This window comes from Rhizophagus irregularis, chromosome 2 (assembly GCF_026210795.1).
Source record: "Rhizophagus irregularis chromosome 2, complete sequence".
NCBI classification, from domain to species: domain Eukaryota; kingdom Fungi; phylum Glomeromycota; class Glomeromycetes; order Glomerales; family Glomeraceae; genus Rhizophagus; species Rhizophagus irregularis.
In genome coordinates this window covers 1,753,476-1,770,925 of record NC_089430.1, presented here as the reverse complement: position 1 = coordinate 1,770,925, position 17,450 = coordinate 1,753,476, and the positions used below count along the sequence as shown (strand labels likewise).

General features: G+C 27.3%; 6 protein-coding genes across 6 annotated transcripts; 3 read left to right on the top strand and 3 right to left on the bottom strand.

Annotated features, from left to right (window-relative positions):
* Window positions 1–405: 405 nt before the first annotated feature.
* On the bottom strand, window positions 406–684 carry OCT59_011797 (uncharacterized protein; the record flags this gene model as incomplete). Its single annotated transcript, XM_066134021.1, has 1 exon — window positions 406–684. One exon carries the CDS (start codon window positions 682–684, stop codon window positions 406–408), a length of 279 nt encoding a protein of 92 aa, XP_065989326.1.
* A 2,653-nt stretch (window positions 685–3,337) lies between these two features.
* Window positions 3,338–3,610, top strand: OCT59_011796 (uncharacterized protein; the record flags this gene model as incomplete). Its single annotated transcript, XM_066134020.1, has 1 exon — window positions 3,338–3,610. The coding sequence occupies one exon, from the start codon at window positions 3,338–3,340 to the stop codon at window positions 3,608–3,610; it is 273 nt and encodes a 90-aa protein (XP_065989325.1).
* Window positions 3,611–7,418: 3,808 nt separating this feature from the next.
* Window positions 7,419–7,883, top strand: OCT59_011795 (uncharacterized protein; the record flags this gene model as incomplete). The annotated part of the gene is made up of 1 exon (XM_066134019.1): window positions 7,419–7,883. The coding sequence occupies one exon, from the start codon at window positions 7,419–7,421 to the stop codon at window positions 7,881–7,883; it is 465 nt and encodes a 154-aa protein (XP_065989324.1).
* Window positions 7,884–9,475: 1,592 nt separating this feature from the next.
* Window positions 9,476–11,076, bottom strand: OCT59_011794 (uncharacterized protein; the record flags this gene model as incomplete). Its single annotated transcript, XM_025321910.2, has 4 exons — window positions 9,476–9,495; window positions 9,567–9,623; window positions 9,690–10,527; window positions 10,606–11,076. The coding sequence occupies 4 exons, from the start codon at window positions 11,074–11,076 to the stop codon at window positions 9,476–9,478; spliced, it is 1,386 nt and encodes a 461-aa protein (XP_025167646.2).
* A 4,519-nt stretch (window positions 11,077–15,595) lies between these two features.
* OCT59_011793 (uncharacterized protein) lies at window positions 15,596–16,262 on the top strand. Its single transcript, XM_025328202.2, has 3 exons — window positions 15,596–15,709; window positions 15,798–16,023; window positions 16,141–16,262. The coding sequence occupies exons 1-3, from the start codon at window positions 15,658–15,660 to the stop codon at window positions 16,142–16,144; spliced, it is 282 nt and encodes a 93-aa protein (XP_025167648.2). The 5' UTR covers window positions 15,596–15,657; the 3' UTR covers window positions 16,145–16,262.
* Window positions 16,263–16,483: 221 nt separating this feature from the next.
* On the bottom strand, window positions 16,484–17,049 carry OCT59_011792 (uncharacterized protein; the record flags this gene model as incomplete). Its single annotated transcript, XM_066134018.1, has 4 exons — window positions 16,484–16,549; window positions 16,629–16,684; window positions 16,742–16,753; window positions 16,824–17,049. The coding sequence occupies 4 exons, from the start codon at window positions 17,047–17,049 to the stop codon at window positions 16,484–16,486; spliced, it is 360 nt and encodes a 119-aa protein (XP_065989323.1).
* Between the last annotated feature and the right edge of the window lie 401 nt (window positions 17,050–17,450).

Below are 17,450 nucleotides of genomic sequence, written 5' to 3'. Positions count from 1 at the left end.
GTTACTCCCAAATAGCCCTGCCGATTACGTGCAGTCCAAAGATCCATTGTTAAAGAAACAGATGTTGCTTGTACCGATAACATATCTTTAAGTTGAGGAAAAGAATAATTATATGCTTCATGAATGATTTTTCTAACAGTCTCTTCACAAGGCATTGTAAATACTAGATCAAGTTCGTAAATAAAACGCCGAAATGCTTCACTTTGTACTGTATGTATAGGCAGTAAATCTGAAATTATCCAGTCTACTAAGAATTGCCTTAATTCTTTTTGTTGTTGTTTAGTATATCTTTTTCCTTTTCTTGGTGTTTCAGTTTGAACAAATAGCTAAAGTTCAAATATAAAAATTAAAAATAAGTTTAAAATTAATAAGCAATATATAAATTATATAATACAATAAAATACATTAATTTATTAATATATTAACCTTTCCAGATTGTACTATATTATGTTTTGCATGCAAATGTGATATGGCATTTCCAGTTGATGAGTCTTTTCTAACATATTCAGTACCACAAATAGCTAATGATGAACCTTCTTTTACTTGACATACCATAACTAATACATTAACACATTCCTCCCCTTTTTTAACTTCTTTAGTTTCTTCTTTGAAATATTGCCATATCCAGCTTGTTAATTTTCTAGGTTTGTTTTCTTTGGAACCATCTTCCTCAACTGATGACATTATTCTGAAATTAATAAGTATGCTTAATGGAAAATTTTTTTAAATATTATTAATCTTGTATTTTTTTCTTCACACACCTTCTTTTTATAATTTTTCATTGTTAATGGGAGATTTTTTTAAATATAAAAATTTGTATTTTTTTCACATGCAATTTCCTTTTATTATTTCTCATTGCTTAATGAGAAAATTTTTTTAAGTATAAAAATTGTATTTTTTTATCACACGCAACTTCCTTTTATTATTTTTCATTGTTTATATTATTTTTTATTGTATGTTGTACATATTGTTAACATGTATTCACATGATATCAAATAAATTTGTGTAATAAATCTCAAAATATATTTAGTTAAAAAATGACGTTACTAAACCCACAATCACGTGATTCATTAAATTTTTTTATTGGCTAGTTATAATAAAAAAATTGAGCCATAATTGCATAATTTTAACTTTTTTTTTTAATAGTAAATGTATAGAAACAAAGATGATCAAAAAGAAACAAAAAGAATGAAAGAAATGAATGACAAATGAAAAAGAACAAGAGAGAATGAAGGAGAATAAAAGGAAGCAAAAGGGGAATGAAAAACAATAAGGGAATGAAAAAAGCAACAAAAGAAGCCAAAGATCAACAAAAGAAGCCAAAGATCAATGAAGGAAGCCAAAGATCAACATAAGAAGCCAAAGATCAATGAAGGAAGCCAAAGATCAATGAAGGAAAATGAAAGAAACAGAAAGCAACGAAAGAAGCCAAAGATCAATGAAGGAACCCAGGATCATTGAAAAGAAACCAAATGAAAGAAACAACAAAAGAAGCAACAAAAGGAACCACGAAAAGAAACGAAAGGAATCACGAAAAGAAATGAAGGAAGTCAAGGAACCACGAGAAGAAACAAAAAAAAATCAATGAAAGAAACAAAAATCAACGAAAGAGATGAAGGGAAAGTAAGAGAAATAAAGGAAAAAAAATGGAAGTAAGGCCAGAACACCCACCCATAGAAAAAAGAAAAAAAAAAGGTTATTATTAACTTAAAGAAAGATAAAACAACAAAAGAAAGAGCCGAAAAAGGCTTACTTGAATTTTCACTCAAATGGTACACCTAAAAAAAAAAAAGATTAGTAAAAGAACAAAGGGAAAGAACGAAAAGAAAACAAAAAAAAGGAAAAGAAAGAAAGAAAGACTCACTTTGAATTTCCGCCGAAATGGAATTAAAGACATTCGCGCCTAAAAAAAAGAACGAACAAGTTAATACAAGTTAATAAAAGACAAAAGAAAGGAGAATAAAGGCAAAAGAAAAAGAAAAAAAAGCTTACAGTACCTAATCTCGAAGCTAAAGGTAACGCTTAGGCTGAAGTCTAAGGTCGTTCCTAAAAAAAGAAAGAGAGAGAACGTTAATGACGTTCCCAAGTTAAAAAACGCAATGAAAAACATAAAAAAACTCAAACCACCTACCCACCTTGCAATTTCAAAGAAGACCGTTCCTAAAAAAAGAAAGAGAGAGAACGTTAGTGACGTTCCCAAATTAAAAAACGAAATTAAAAACACGAAAAAAAGTTCAAACCACCTGCAATTTCAAAGTTCAGACTGACGTTCCTAAAAAAAAAGAAAGAGAGGGAGACGCTTTGGTATTACAATAGTAGGTAAAATAAGATTTATGGATATCCCCGGATATCCCCAGAATCCGTGGTAATTTAAAAAAAAATTACGGATATCCCCGGATATCCCTGGATATCCGTGGTAATACGGATAATCCGTCAAAAATTACGGATAATCCGGATGATCCGTCACGGATAACCTTAATCCGCTATCATCCGATCCGTCTACAAAAATCCTATCCGTTATCCGAAAAAGTCGGATATCCGGTCACGGATATGGATGGAGGATAGGCGGATTGTAACACTACATTACGCTACATCAACAACAAGCACAAATCAAATGACAGGGACGGCTCCCAGTTTATATATGTATTATAAACGTTTAGAAAATTTCACATCCGTCAACACCACGTCCAAATGGACTCAAGCTAGGCAAATAGGCTGATTCGACCGAGCTTGTCATCGTATTTTTAACAAAAACAAAAGTCTTAGGACTGATACTGATTATCACAAATGGCTATGTGCCTCAAATTTTAATTTTTTAATCTTTAATAAACAACACTGTCAAAAACCTTTACATAGTGTTTGGAATCATGTAAATGTTATTCGAATAACTCGAGTATATTCGAGTATTCGAATAAGCATAGTGGTTATTCGAGTATTCATTTAGCCAGATATAGTATAGTTAAAATTCTAATTGGGCATTAAATCCTTAAATTTAACTGAGTTAAAATCATAATTCAGGCTAAAAATTATGTAAATCATTACTATAAAAGGAAATTTAACTTATTCGAATATTATTCGAATACACTTTATAAATTTAAATGAATACTCGAGTATATTGGAATATATTCGATTCCAAACACTACCTTTACATCATCAAAAACACGAATGGCGGAAAGGTTTTAATATTGATAAACCTTACTCCCACCCAAATCCGCCTCTCAATTATGGACCTGTAGGTCCTATTCTTTCCTACAGTTCTGGACAATTACGTTCATATTTAGATTCAAAGCAAAGAATCATTTATTTTTTGGAATATACATCTCACCTGCCAGTACTTATGTTAGCACAGAATATTCTGGACACTGATAAACCTAGTCTGTGTACTACTCTGCCTACAACTTCCCCGCCAGATGCGCATCCTAAAATATTAGATTTTGACACAGCAGAGAAAGTTGTACTTACCCTGGCTACAAAAAGAGATAATCAAGATTTTTTTACCAAAGTTAAGCGCACCAAGACGACTCATTCTTTAAGTCTGCCTAATAAGAGAGTTGCTGAGTTATCTTTAATGAACAGTTCTACGTCTTACAATAAGAAAACTAAACCATGAGTAGAGTTTGGAACTGGATGCACCATCCAGTTTTTAAACTGGTTTCACCCATTTTTTTTACGATTTGGTTCAATTCAGATTCATGCTGCAAAAACCGGGTTGCGTTTAAAGCAAGTGCAACCGGGTGCTCAACCCAGTGTGATATCAAAACTTTATAGTGCCAGCCTGAATTACAAAATTATAAATCACATGACACTGGGTAAATAATTTAGCCACCGGGATACCTTAAATTTTTGTTATCAGTTATAGAAAATTATGCTACACAAATTCTGGAGGGTTTGTAATTCTGGCTTGAATTATAAACTCGGCCAATTTTATGCCAATCACATTTAATTCTGGCCAAAATTACAGTGTATGGTACACGTGACAAATTCATGGCAAATTTGTAATTTGTCACGTGCTTCGTACATGTGTAAGCTGGATGCAAAAATGGAAACTCTAATCCAGGAATGTAGATCATAGTAGAATTCCATATTTTAACTATTAATAATTGAAAACTAGGAATGTGACTTCAGATGCGGCTAATTATTACTTTATTATTTATTTATTATAATCAAACAAATATAAAACCAGGTACAAAAATCGGTTTCAACCGGGTTTGTAAAAACTGATTTGAAAAGGGTTGAACTGGTTGCACCCGTAACCCATTTTAAATCCGGTTTCCAAAAATACAACCAGTTCCAAACTCTAACCATGAGTGGAACCGATGACCACTTAAGTCATTATTGATTCAAACTTTAACATTTATAATTATTTTTTTACATCTTTACATTTACCAGTAGCTTATTCATTTTTTTTATTAATTTTGTTTACGCTACATCATAACATCAACATACAAATTTTTTTTTATAAAAACAATATGAATAGTGTGAAGCATTCCACCTATGACAGTATTTACAGGTGGCAGCATTGGCTGAAAGAAAAATACGGGTCTCTACTATAATTTTCCTTGTGCATACTGATGGGGTAGGTAGATGGAAATGCTTTGGCTGATCCTCTACAGTTCCTTTTATTTTTCGCACCAGGGTGGCGCTGTCTTCGGGCAGTTTTATTATAGCGTAGTTTAGATAGAATTTGGCTTTTTTTTTAATTAGTTCTTGTCTATCTTTCTGTAATCTTGTTCACATGGATAATAAAAATAAAAATAAAAATAAAAATAAAATAGTTCGAGCTAAACTAATGCAAGATATTTTAGATTTTTAAAATTTAAACCATGATTTAATTAGACTAGTTCTAATCAAATGTTTAAATTTGTGATTCAAACAGATTTATCATTTAATTTAATTTGAACAGTTCTAAAAAAGGTTATTAACCAATAAACATGAAATGTAGTAATAAGAATTATAGTAACTAATTAGATAATTTCAGTTTACTAGATGAAAAAGATGTAAAAATACTATTTTAAAACTGATGTGTTTAATCTGCTACTCCAAACCGAATTTATAAATTGTGGTCAGTTCAGTTTGTTTGTTCAAGCCCATTGTCAGTCTTTAAAGTTTTGAATCGATAAGAAAGCTTTATAGGATCAAATTTTCTGGTATTACACAATTAAATTATCTGATAAATTAAAATGCAAAGCAAAAACATATGCCATAATATGCCAACTAATCAAATAGGTACATCTCTATTAATTTATTGCTATTTTGCCTGAGTCACACCGTAAAGTGTCTTTTTTTAATTATTAATTATTATTTTATAATAATTATTTTTCTAATTAAGGAATTAAAGGATTTGCTAGTTATAGAAATTATGACAATTTGTATATTCGTAGAACAATATACACAGTGAAATTCGATAAACCGGATATTCGATAAACCAGATTTGGGCCTAAACCAGACTTTTTTGCTGGAACCAAATCACGTATATTAAAATAGGCTCGATATACCGGAGTTTACTAGTAAAAGCTCGATATTCGCTATAACGGATCAATTTTCTAACCAGCTATAGTAAAAATGATTCGATAAACCGGATCACGTGACTGAGAACCAATAAAATTTAAGTAACGTGATTCGGTAAATCTTGAATTTGGCCGGAATTATAAAAATCTTAATTCCGGCTGAAGTTAAGTGTTACTTATATATTCAATTAAAATATTTTATATTCATTTTCATGACCTCTATAACTTAAAACTAGATGAAAAAATCAAATTATAGTGTATATTAGTTTTATTAGCATGAAAATTTTTTGAAAATTCAATATAATAGATTTTCAATATATCGAAATTTTTTCGCTAAACCGGATATCCTGATAAACCGGATATTTTTAGTGGAACCGATAGATCCGGTTTATCGAATTTCACTGTGTATATTTATTTGTTCTATAAAATTAAAAAATAAAACTTTATATTGAACGTTACTCTCAATAAATTTTCTCACACTAGATACTTTTCCTGTTAGATTTATGAATGGTCTTATTAAGCTTTTTATGGTAAGAATGAGGATGCTGGTTATAAATTTCTTATCCCGAATGAGCTTTTAATGAATTCCAAAAGAATAGCATAGTCAATGTTTAATTATTGCTTTATCATTCTTGGTATAAATGGATTAATGATGTGGTAAATTTCGGAAAGAATGGCATACTATACATCGTATTTTAACATTTAATATTTGATAACACGAAAGCAGCCATTTTTTGCTACAAAAGGTAGTTTTATCGATCATCTGAGATGTATATAAATATCCGTTATAATTTTTTTGTCAAAATATTTTCAGGTAAAAATATTTAATAAATCTGCTGACAAAATAATTTATCTGCACTATGAATCAATTAAATGCAGAAGATCCAAGAAGCAAATGTGTTCAATGCAAAAAACCACATAATAATGAATTAAATAAATATTGTTGGTCTTGTGTTTCGAATAATACTGAGCAAAAATATGGAAGATGTATAATGTGTAAGCAAATAAATACGGGAAAGGATTGGTGTCAACCTTGTAATTCAAAAAGATTCCAAGAAAATTTTGACAGTTGGACCAGTGGTAACGATGAAATTGATAATTTCATTCAAAATACTCAGTTATCAGCAGAAAACCATCACCAAATATTAGAGTGGATACCCTATAATAGGTTTGGTAAACCTAAATATATTGCAGAGGGTGGATTTGGAAAAGTATATAGAGCAAGTTGGAAAGATGGCCATATCACACACTGGGATACTAGTTACCGTAAATGGGGAAGAGTAAGAGGCAGTGACTCCTTAGTAGCTCTTAAAAGTTTGAATAATTCACAAAATGTTACATTGAAATTTATTAATGAGGTATACTTAATTATATTATGTGTTTTATTTATTAATTATAGTTTAATAACTAGTTCATTTAAACTATCAGATTACATCACATCTTAAAGTTCATGAGTATACTATGACAGAAACCATTGTTAGATGTTATGGAATAACTCAAGATCCTAATACAAAAGACTATATTATGGTTATGTATTATGCTGAGAGAGGAAATCTACAAAATTTGTTGAATGAAGTAAGTCAAAAGCAGCATAAATGGCAAAACAGTTACAAATTTTCTAATTTGGATTTGAATATTCGGATATGGAGATGTAAGATTAACATCTTAAGATCTATTTCAGCTGGGCTCAGGAAAATTCATGGCAAAGAATTAATTCATCGAGATTTACATATTGGAAATATAGTATGTAATAGAACTTCGCCTCGTATAACTGATTTGGGGTTGTGTAAACCAGCAAATTATAATGGAGGAAATAATATGAGATATGGTGTTTTACCTTATTTGGCTCCTGAAATTTTAAGAGGACAAGATTATACCAAAGCTTCAGATATTTATAGTTTTGGCATAATTATGTATGTAGTTATTTCAGGATTACCTCCATATTATAATGTTGCTCATGATGAATTGTTAGCATTAGATATTTGTAAAGGATTAAGACCTGAATTTAATATTAAAGTACCAAAATTAATTTTACATATAATTAAAAGCTGTTTAGACGCGAACCCATCAAATCGACCTTATGCAAAATCTCTTTCAAGAACTTTTAATGAGTTTTTAAATGATTTTAATAAAGATACAAAAAGCTATTCAGAATCCATCAATAAAACCAAATTAATTAAACAAATTGAAGAAGCGGGACAAATTAATAATAATTCATCAACTAACTCATCGCCTTTGACGAATAAAATACACCCTGAAGCGATTTATAAAAGTAGACCATTTAATTATAAAAATCTTACTGAACCAAAAAATTCTGATGGTTATTATGAAATATATGATAATATATCAACAATAAAATGTTCAGGTAATAATTGATCTTCATTTACTTGTTTGGTTATTTATCAAGTTACTAACTGCTAATCCATTTACAGAAAGTCTTCTAAAGTCTGACAAAAGCGATTGTTTAGAATGTGAAATTACTGATTGAATTAAAGTAAGCTTAATTAATGCAAATTCATTAACAATAATATCATTAAACCTTCTGATTCATAATTAAATATCTGCTGTAAACAATTTTATATATAGAGAGTATATGTAGTATTTATTCAACACTGATCATAAAGTAGTATTATGTAAATTTGACTTTTTTTGAATAATAAAAATCAGTTTGTAATTGAACAATATATATATTTATTACCATGTGCATGCAAATTGATCAGTTTATTTAAGAAGGTGTTTATAATAAAAGACATATTTTATATATGAATTTTTAAGGTTATATTTTACTAAAATGTATGTTGATATATAGTATTAATAATTTTGTAAACTTTATATTTTATTTAAAACCATATTTAGATGTTTGAATATAAAATTTGGAATTTGAAAACCTTATATTTAAAATCTTCCAGTAATCTAACACTAGTATTTTATACTTGTTTAGTCTATAGTATATCTAATTTTTAACAAAAGTTAATGACTATTGATAAATATAAAATAGTGCACAACGGTGGGATCTGCTTGTAATTTACAGATTCCTTAAAAATCTTATAAGTTCGTTAAGGTTTCTATAAATTACTAGATCAAGAATTTTTGATAAAAAATTTCTATAAGAAAACTTGAAAAAAATTTAACTAAGATCATCTTATTAAAATCATCGTTTGATCATGCGATCAATTAGCGGTTATGTCTTATCGTGAAAACTAAAACCCTATGTTATATTTGCTATCAGCTAGTATAACTAAAACCGTCATATATAATTCTCCTGTAAAAATAATATTCATCAATTTTTCAAAATGTAGTAAAATTACCTATAGGTGGGTAAATTGCATAAAACAATCAAGTATTCTATATAATTTATATGTTATTAATATTTACAAAATTTATTAACAAAAAAGTCGTTTCATATATATTTTAATGCCAATTAAAATTGATTTTATACTAATAAATAAATGGGATTGCCAATTCTTTTTTTAAAAAAATCATTTCATTTAACTCCATTATAACTTCAAACAAAAATAAATTCAAAATAGAAAGAAAAGACTTATTTATAATAACAATACAAGAAATAATCTTTCACAAGATAAGTATTTTATAGATTTTGAACTTCTTTATATGACTACAAACAAAAGATAATTAAGAAACAATATGCTTTGATCTTTGGAGTATATATTATGCATAAAAGCAAATCATATCGGTAATAAAATTCCAGGAATTTATCAGTATTTTATTGACCTTACTTTACCAATCAAATTATAAATTATTTAAAGCCATGAACAAATATCTTGTTTTTTTTCTAAATCTCTTGGTTCCATTCAGTAGCTAATTTTTCTCCAGATAAAAAAGAATCTATTTTGAAATCTTTTCTCTCCTAAAAAGGATTCGAAAGCAATTTTTATAATTCATATTATAGAAGATAGTATAAATAATAAAAAACAATATTTGAGTATAAGATTTCGAATTTGATTCGTTTAGTTGTCAACATCATCATCTATTATTTAAAAATTATTAGTTTATTCTACATCATTAAAATAGATAAAGGTAATAAGTTAAACTACTTACCCTTTAATTTTAATGAACTAGAAATCTCTAAGTCAACTAACTGAGAATCCTGGCAACCTATTATAATGAATATTTCCTTAATTATTTTATAAAATTTATACAAAATAATACATAATGCAATACCTTCACCATCTTCTTCATTAAGATATGTAGAAGATGAATTAATGGGTTTTGATAAATTTTTAAATGTAAATGCTCTACTAGTGTAAATAGCATCAGGATCTTTTTCATACAAGGCTGAAATATTTGGTATCTCTTTATCAGCTTCTTCAAATGCAATTCTAACTTCCTCTCCTTTATAACCATATTTTTCATCATCCTTACGAGATTTCCAACATTCTAATATTTCATATAATTCATTAGCTGTTGGTCTTTGATTTGGATTAGCATTCATGCATCTATAAGCTAATTTCTTATAAATTTCAGGGGTTCCTTTTCCAAATTCTGGTCTGAGTCCATTACATATTTCTAATGCTAAGCCACTATCATGTTTTCTTTTATAAAAAGGAGGTTTTCCAGATGATAATTCAGCCATAACTACACCAAAACTATAAATGTCAGAAGATAATGCATATGGTTCTCCATTTAAAACTTCTGGAGCAATATATGGCAACACGCCATATATTTTATTATCTAATTTTTGTTCATTTGATGGTCCAGATAATCCAAAATCTGATATAAAAGAAGCTCCGTTGATATTTAATATATTTCCACTATGAAAATCTTTATGAAAATATCCTAATTCATGTAAATATTTAAGGTCCATTGTTGAATAATATAAATATCCAATTTTTTCACACCATAAAATTTTGTCAAAATTACTTGAAAGGACATTTCTCAAATTTCCATTCTTTGCATGTTGCATAATCATCATAATTTCTTCAGTTTCTGGGTCTCTAGTTATTCCATAAAATCTTAAAGAATTATCTTGTAAGCGATTTAATTTCCAATGTGTTTTAAGCTATTATACAAATTAAAATAAATTAAATAAATTTTAATTTTTTTAAAATTATAAATAAGTACATGTGAAAAAAAATACCTCATTTAAAAAATCAGCTGACATATTCTGTGATTCATTTAGCCTTTTTAAAGCAACTTTATTGGATTTAAGTTCACGTTTTATCCAATTTTCATCATCTTGTTTAATGTATTCTGCTATACCATCAATCCAAGTTGCAGAATACACTTTTGCAAATCCGCCTTCACCTATTTGTTTCATATCTTCAAATCTATCAAATGGAACCCATTCAAGAAATGATGGGCCATATTTACCATCACCAATATATTTCAAATGTGCATTATAAATCGAACTCTTAATAAAATTATCAATATCATCATTTCCACTGGTCCATCCTTCAATTATGCAACGAGGAACACATCCTTTACACCAAAATTTTTTATTAACTAGGTCATAACAATTTTCATGATTAATTTTTACGGAATTAGAATTATCAGAAGTATTTAATTCATTAGATTCAGATATTAGTTGGTTTTCGTTAATAAAGCTCATTTTTATAATTTAATTCTGTTAGAAGTAAGTTTGTCTCAAATTTATTTGAAAAAGAATTCCACGGTCATAAAAAAAATTTAATGTTACCTAATACATAAATATTCGTTGAATTGTGCCTGCTGTGTGACTCCGTGCCTGTACCAATTAAATATGTAATCTACTCAATAAAGAATCGGCATAAATTTAGCCGAAAGCCGATATAAATCATTTGCTGCGGTATGACGATCATCAGGAAGGCGTCTCCTGCGGACCCTTGCTTTGAAAAATAAGATTTCCAGGATAACTGCTTGTGGGTTGTGTGGCTCGTGTCTGTGGGAGCAATTAAATATTAGGAGTTCTAGTTTTATTTGGTTGGTAGATTTTTTCAGCAACGCAAATTTTAGTTAATATAAATTTGTTTATGATTTATTTGTGTATTATGTATTAGTTAGGTATTTTGTTATGCACATTTTTTTTATTGTTAAACACCAGAACCCACCAAAGAACCAAAAAGGAAATCAATCAATTTAGCATAATCTATTATACTAACTTCCGGAAAAAATTATCCAGAATGTCATAACTCGAAATATAAACTACACAATACAAATTAATTTTGTAAGCAACAGCGTAGTATGAATAGTGTGTGAGCGTCTTTCTGTGAGAAAGTTAATTACAAAATAGACTATATTCATAGTAAATTTTCATTATTTTCAAATAATTTTTTTTTTTTCATCGGACGAATCCAGAAATTATTAAAGATATTAAAATATTAGCAATAGTTACATTACAGTATTAAATGTTTACTCATGTAAATATTACACTCTATAATACATTAAAATGTTTGTTGAATAAACACAACATTTTTATTAAACTCATTTTAATTTCTATGAAAAACTAACTCCAAAAAAAATTCTAATAGTTGAAATAGATAAAATTTAGGTTTCTCACGATTTTTTTTTTTTTCAGTATCCCTGTAAAAAATCTGATCCGTGTTTTATCTTTCCATGTTTTTTCCGTGAATGTATCATTTTTATGGAATTAATAGCCTTAAATCATGGAAATTTTCATCTCGCTAACACGGATATCCGTGAATGTATCATTTTCACGGAATTTTTACGGAAGACACGGAGAAATAATGGAAATATTCGGATAAAAATTTTTTATAGGGTATAAGAATATCAAGATTTTGTCATTCGGTTTTTGTTATCAAAAGCTCAAATAAATCATGAGACTTGTATCATAAATGTAACATTTTTGAATTAATTAAATTGTAGAGCTAAAAACTCATTGGACCTATTTCGTTTCAATTATGATTTTTGTTATTCAAATGACATTAATCAACCCATCAAAATACATTATTTAATATCAATAAAATTTTGACATAATTCACTCCAATACTTTAAATTCAATTTCGTCATTTCTTTTGAGTTCTTTAATAATGTTTTTTTTAACCGGTTATTATTAAAAAATCATTTCATAGACTTTTTTTGGTCGCAAATTGCATCGATTTTTGATTTTACTTATATATTTATCTGTTGAGAGATTAATGCTGTTACCGTATTAAACTATTAATAAATAAACAAGAGGTCATTTTCATGTGAGAGCTTGACATGATGCTTTTAAAAGATCTTTTAAGTGAAAGTTATTGTAAAAAAAAATGACTTCAATAGATAAATAAATGTAAACCGCTCTTAATTCTCATAAGAGATTCAAAGATTAAATAACTTTTATATTAAGATGATTATGATAAAGGTAAATTTTAATAATAGATAATAATTCATACATTTGTTGAGATTGGTCTAGCTACAGGCTCAGGAATTCCCGTTTTTTCATACTATATCAAAATTAGTGTAAAATATCTAATTTGTTGATATCAATTGGAATAATGTTTTTTTTTTTTAATAATTATCATCATTTTACAAATATATTATTATTAAAAGGATTTCCCAGGATTCTTAATAATGAATGTCCATACTTCATTACAAAATACAAAATCGATAGATGTCCAGCCTGAAAATTCTAATAATTAAGTTGTGATGTTATGTGGTATAAGTTTAAGTAGGCCGGCGTCATCTCTGGCGCAAACCGCACAAAATCAGGGATTTGCAAGCCTAACGTTTTTTTAATAATAAATAATTATCTAAAAAATTTTTTTTCTTTATCAAAGCATAATCATCCGAGATCTTTTTTTTTTGAATGATTTGAATTTATTATATTTGATAAATTTTTTCACAAGATTAATATATTTTTAATAAATAACAAGAATATTTTCATTTGTTAATAATTTCATTTCAAAACTTTTAATCATAATAAAGTTTTACTATTCGTTAATATTTAAAGCTCTTTAATGTTTACTTGTTTACTTGTTTTATTATATTAATTAATCTACGACAGTATATGATTTATAACGTTATTTGTTTGGAAAACGGTTGCGTTTACGTCACGTTTATCGATTTCTCCAAAAGCTTTATTAAAAAATGACATTTTAATAGTTAATATTAAAATTAATAAAAAAGAAAAAGAAAAAATTTAACATAAAGAAATTATTTATTAGTACCCGCTAAAGCAATAGTAAAGACAAAAATCAATAAATAATAAGTATTTAAAATTGTATGATTGATTAATTTTAATTTGTAGAAATTTCTCTCCTCTTTCTCAAATTGTTTGTATAAGAAAAGTTTTCTATAGTAACACGTATTTCAAATTATTTCATGATCACATTGGGTCGATTGTTTCAATAAAAGGGCTAGCAAGATTATTTTTGCCACGTTTTTCTATATTGCGCCATGCTAAAATTTACAATCGAATTTAATTAATAATGTGAAAATGCGAGATTTTGATATCAGTAAAATTATTAACGAGGCGAAGTATAAGTGACGTTTTATTTATAGCGCCACAATTGGAACGAACAGTGCCACTTTGAATTAATAATGTGGAAATAGATTTTTTTTTTTAAATAGATTTTATTTTTTAAAAAAAAAATCGTGTGTATAGATGTATGGTGTAAAGATGATTATGTTTTAAAATGGGTTTGAAAAATCGTCATCATACTATTATTCATACTATTTATTTTAAATTACATCACTTATGTTTAGTCACATCATCTCGTGATTTGTCAAACATAACATAGAGAGATCACCATTTGATATAGTGTACATTGTACTACGAGGAATCGATGCGACCGATTCTATGGATTATATATTATACGTATGACCTAATGTTCCAAATCAACGTCACAACATCTTAATATTTCTATCAAAAAATACAATAATATATACAACGAATAATAAAACACCTCTATTTCCTTTAATACGATTCTAGTTGGATATTTAGATGACACAAGTTGGTTCGCTTCGTCTTTAGAAGCCTTGAAACGAAATTTTCAAACTGTAAATAGTCTCTACAAATTTGCTAACATTAAAATTAACCACGATAAATACGAAATGATACTCATAACGTTAAATCACAATGCAATACCACCATAACACTTAACGTCGACAACAATAAAAGCATTTCAATTTTTCAGTTATTATCTGATGAAGATTTAAAATAATCATTTAAAAACCTTATCTATGCTAGAGATGTATAATTAATATTAACTCAAAATTCTAATAAATAATAATGAAATTTTACAAGTAAAAAAAAAATAAATTTAGGAAAAAAATATGAATTCGTTTCAACAATAATTTCGATATTAAATATTTAAATGTCAAAGTTCGTGTTAAAATAGATAAACAAGTTTATTGTCATCTGAAATCCTAAAAAAAAAATTTCTTTATATAGTATATCGTATGCTTATTATATTATTAAATGAAATTTAAATTTTTCGTTATTCTCAATTTTTATATTCAAATATATCAATATTTTTAGTAATGTCTGAAGCAGTGTTCGGAAAATGGATTAAATGATAAAGATTCATCATCCGTATTTTTCAATCATTTAATTCATATTAAATAATATCGTATATCCGCTTATTTTAAAATAATGTATTGCCGTATATTATATATGTGTAATTGTGTATAATAATAAAAAAAAAATGCATCACGTGATTTATTATTTTAATGCATCGATATAATTTATGTTTGACAAATCACGTGATAATGTGATTAAAATTGAATTATCCGAGCCATTTCCACTAATGTGGCTGTGAAATTTAATTAGTTCTTGTCTATCTTTCTGTAATCTTGTTCACATGGATAATAAAAATAAAAAATAAAACTAATGTGGCTGTGAAATGAAAACAAATGGTAAAGATAATAGTATAATGTCAATTATTCAAAACAAGCTAAAACATAATCCATTATGTAAAAATGTGGCATATTTACGATTATACACACGATATTTATTAAAAAAGAAATCATCTATTTCCACATTATTAATTTAAAGTGGCGCTGTTCGTTTGTGACGCAATGGGCGCAATGTAAAAATCGTGGCAAAAATACTCTTGTACGAATATAAAAAATATAATCATGAAATATTTGTAATGTAATTATAGAAAAACTTTCTTATAAAAAGACCTTGAGACAATAAAATTTTCTTCAAACAAATTAAACAAACAACGAATTAAAAGTTATACATATCGCGAAAATATTATCTGAAATCATGCAATTAAAACACTTACTATTGATTTTCGGCTTTACTATGGCTTTAGCGAGTAAATAAATTATTAAAAAATTTTTTCTTTTTTATCAAATTAGTCAAACGAATTCTTTTAATAATATTTTAATTCACTATTAACGCAGACGCAGCACCAGAAGCCTATGGCTATAAACGTGACGCGGAAGCAGAAGCCTATGGATATAAACGTGACGCGGTACCAGAAGCCTATGGCTATAAACGTGACGCGGAAGCAGAAGCCTATGGATATAAACGTGACGCGGTACCAGAAGCCTATGGATATAAACGTGACGCGGTACCAGAAGCCTATGGATATAAACGTGACGCAGACATTGTAGAATCTTCATTAGGGTAGGGTAGAGTTAGGGCTCATATTTTAGAATGTACGATTAAATTATACTCATGCCAAATTTTAAAATAAAATGCACACACACACACATATATAATGTATATAAATTACAAACTAAGATAATTTGCAAATATTGCTACTCTAGTCTTAGTGTTTAAATAATTCTAAATAAAACAATATAAAAATAATGATGATAAGCTCTAATTTAATAAATAGTTAAGGTCCATCTTACTCGTAGCATAATTTCTTTGTGTATATTGGTATCCAATTTCATGATATTGTATTTCTAAAATTTAATATTTAATTACATTAATAATGATAAAATAAAATATGAAAATTTCAGTAATAATTACCTTCATTATTATTTAAATTGACTTTTTTTATTAGAGTTAGAAGCTAGATCTTTTTCATCATCTATTTTATAATAATAAATAAAAAAAATTGATTATTTGATTTACAGCATTATAATAAATTATTATAAAAATGATCTATTACAATCAAAATAACTTCTTTTATTGGATTTCTCTTCTATTTTATTTAAAAATAAATAGATATAAATTAGAATTATATATCGAAAATTTTCAACACAAATATATTAATTGCTAACCTTACCAATAATCAAACCATCTTGTAAATCAAAATCAAATTGTATACTATAATAAGCTATAAAAATAAAGTTAACATAGTAAAAAAAATAACTATACATATTTTAATAATTACCATCTTGTTCTTCTAAATGAATAAAGTGAATAATTAATATTAATATTGTAATAAGTAAAACTATACAATAAAAAATTCTTACCTTTTGTTGCATTTTTTGGTTCAGGTAAATTTTCAAAATTATAAACTCTACTACTAATATTCCAATTACTAGAACTTGCACTAAAATTTCCAAAGAAGGAACTATCACTAGAACTAGAATTCACATTAAATCTTGTATTTAATTGAGAGCTATTAATACTCGTAATTTTACTAATTATTCTTTGTTCATTTTCATTTTGACAATATGATCTATAAATATCACCCATTTTATTAGAAAGAGTGTAAATATCAGGTCTTTTCGCAGGATTAGCATCCCAACATTGTTCCATTAATTCTTTATATTCTAAAGGAGTGCCTGGTATTATTTTTGGTCTCATTCCATTTATTATTCTTATTGCAAGATCATAATCATGTTTATTAATAAAAGGTGGTTGTCCAGATGAGATTTCCCACATAAGTATGCCAATACTATAAATATCAGATGCAAAAATATATTTCTTCTTAACAATGACTTCTGGTGCTATATATGAAAGATTTCCATATATACTATCTAATGGTATATTAGCTGGTCCACAAAATCCTAAATCACTGATGAAAAATCTTTGATCATTTTGATTAAATAATATATTTCCAGAATGTAAATCTCTGTGGATTGCACCCTCTCTGT

Coding starts and splice junctions, on each gene's coding strand:
- OCT59_011793 (XM_025328202.2), top strand. CDS start 15,658: ATGCAATTAAAACACTTACTATTGATTTTCGGCTTTACTATGGCTTTA. Junction 15,710..15,797: donor CTTTACTATGGCTTTAGCGA/GTAAATAAATTA, acceptor CTATTAACGCAG/ACGCAGCACCAGAAGCCTAT.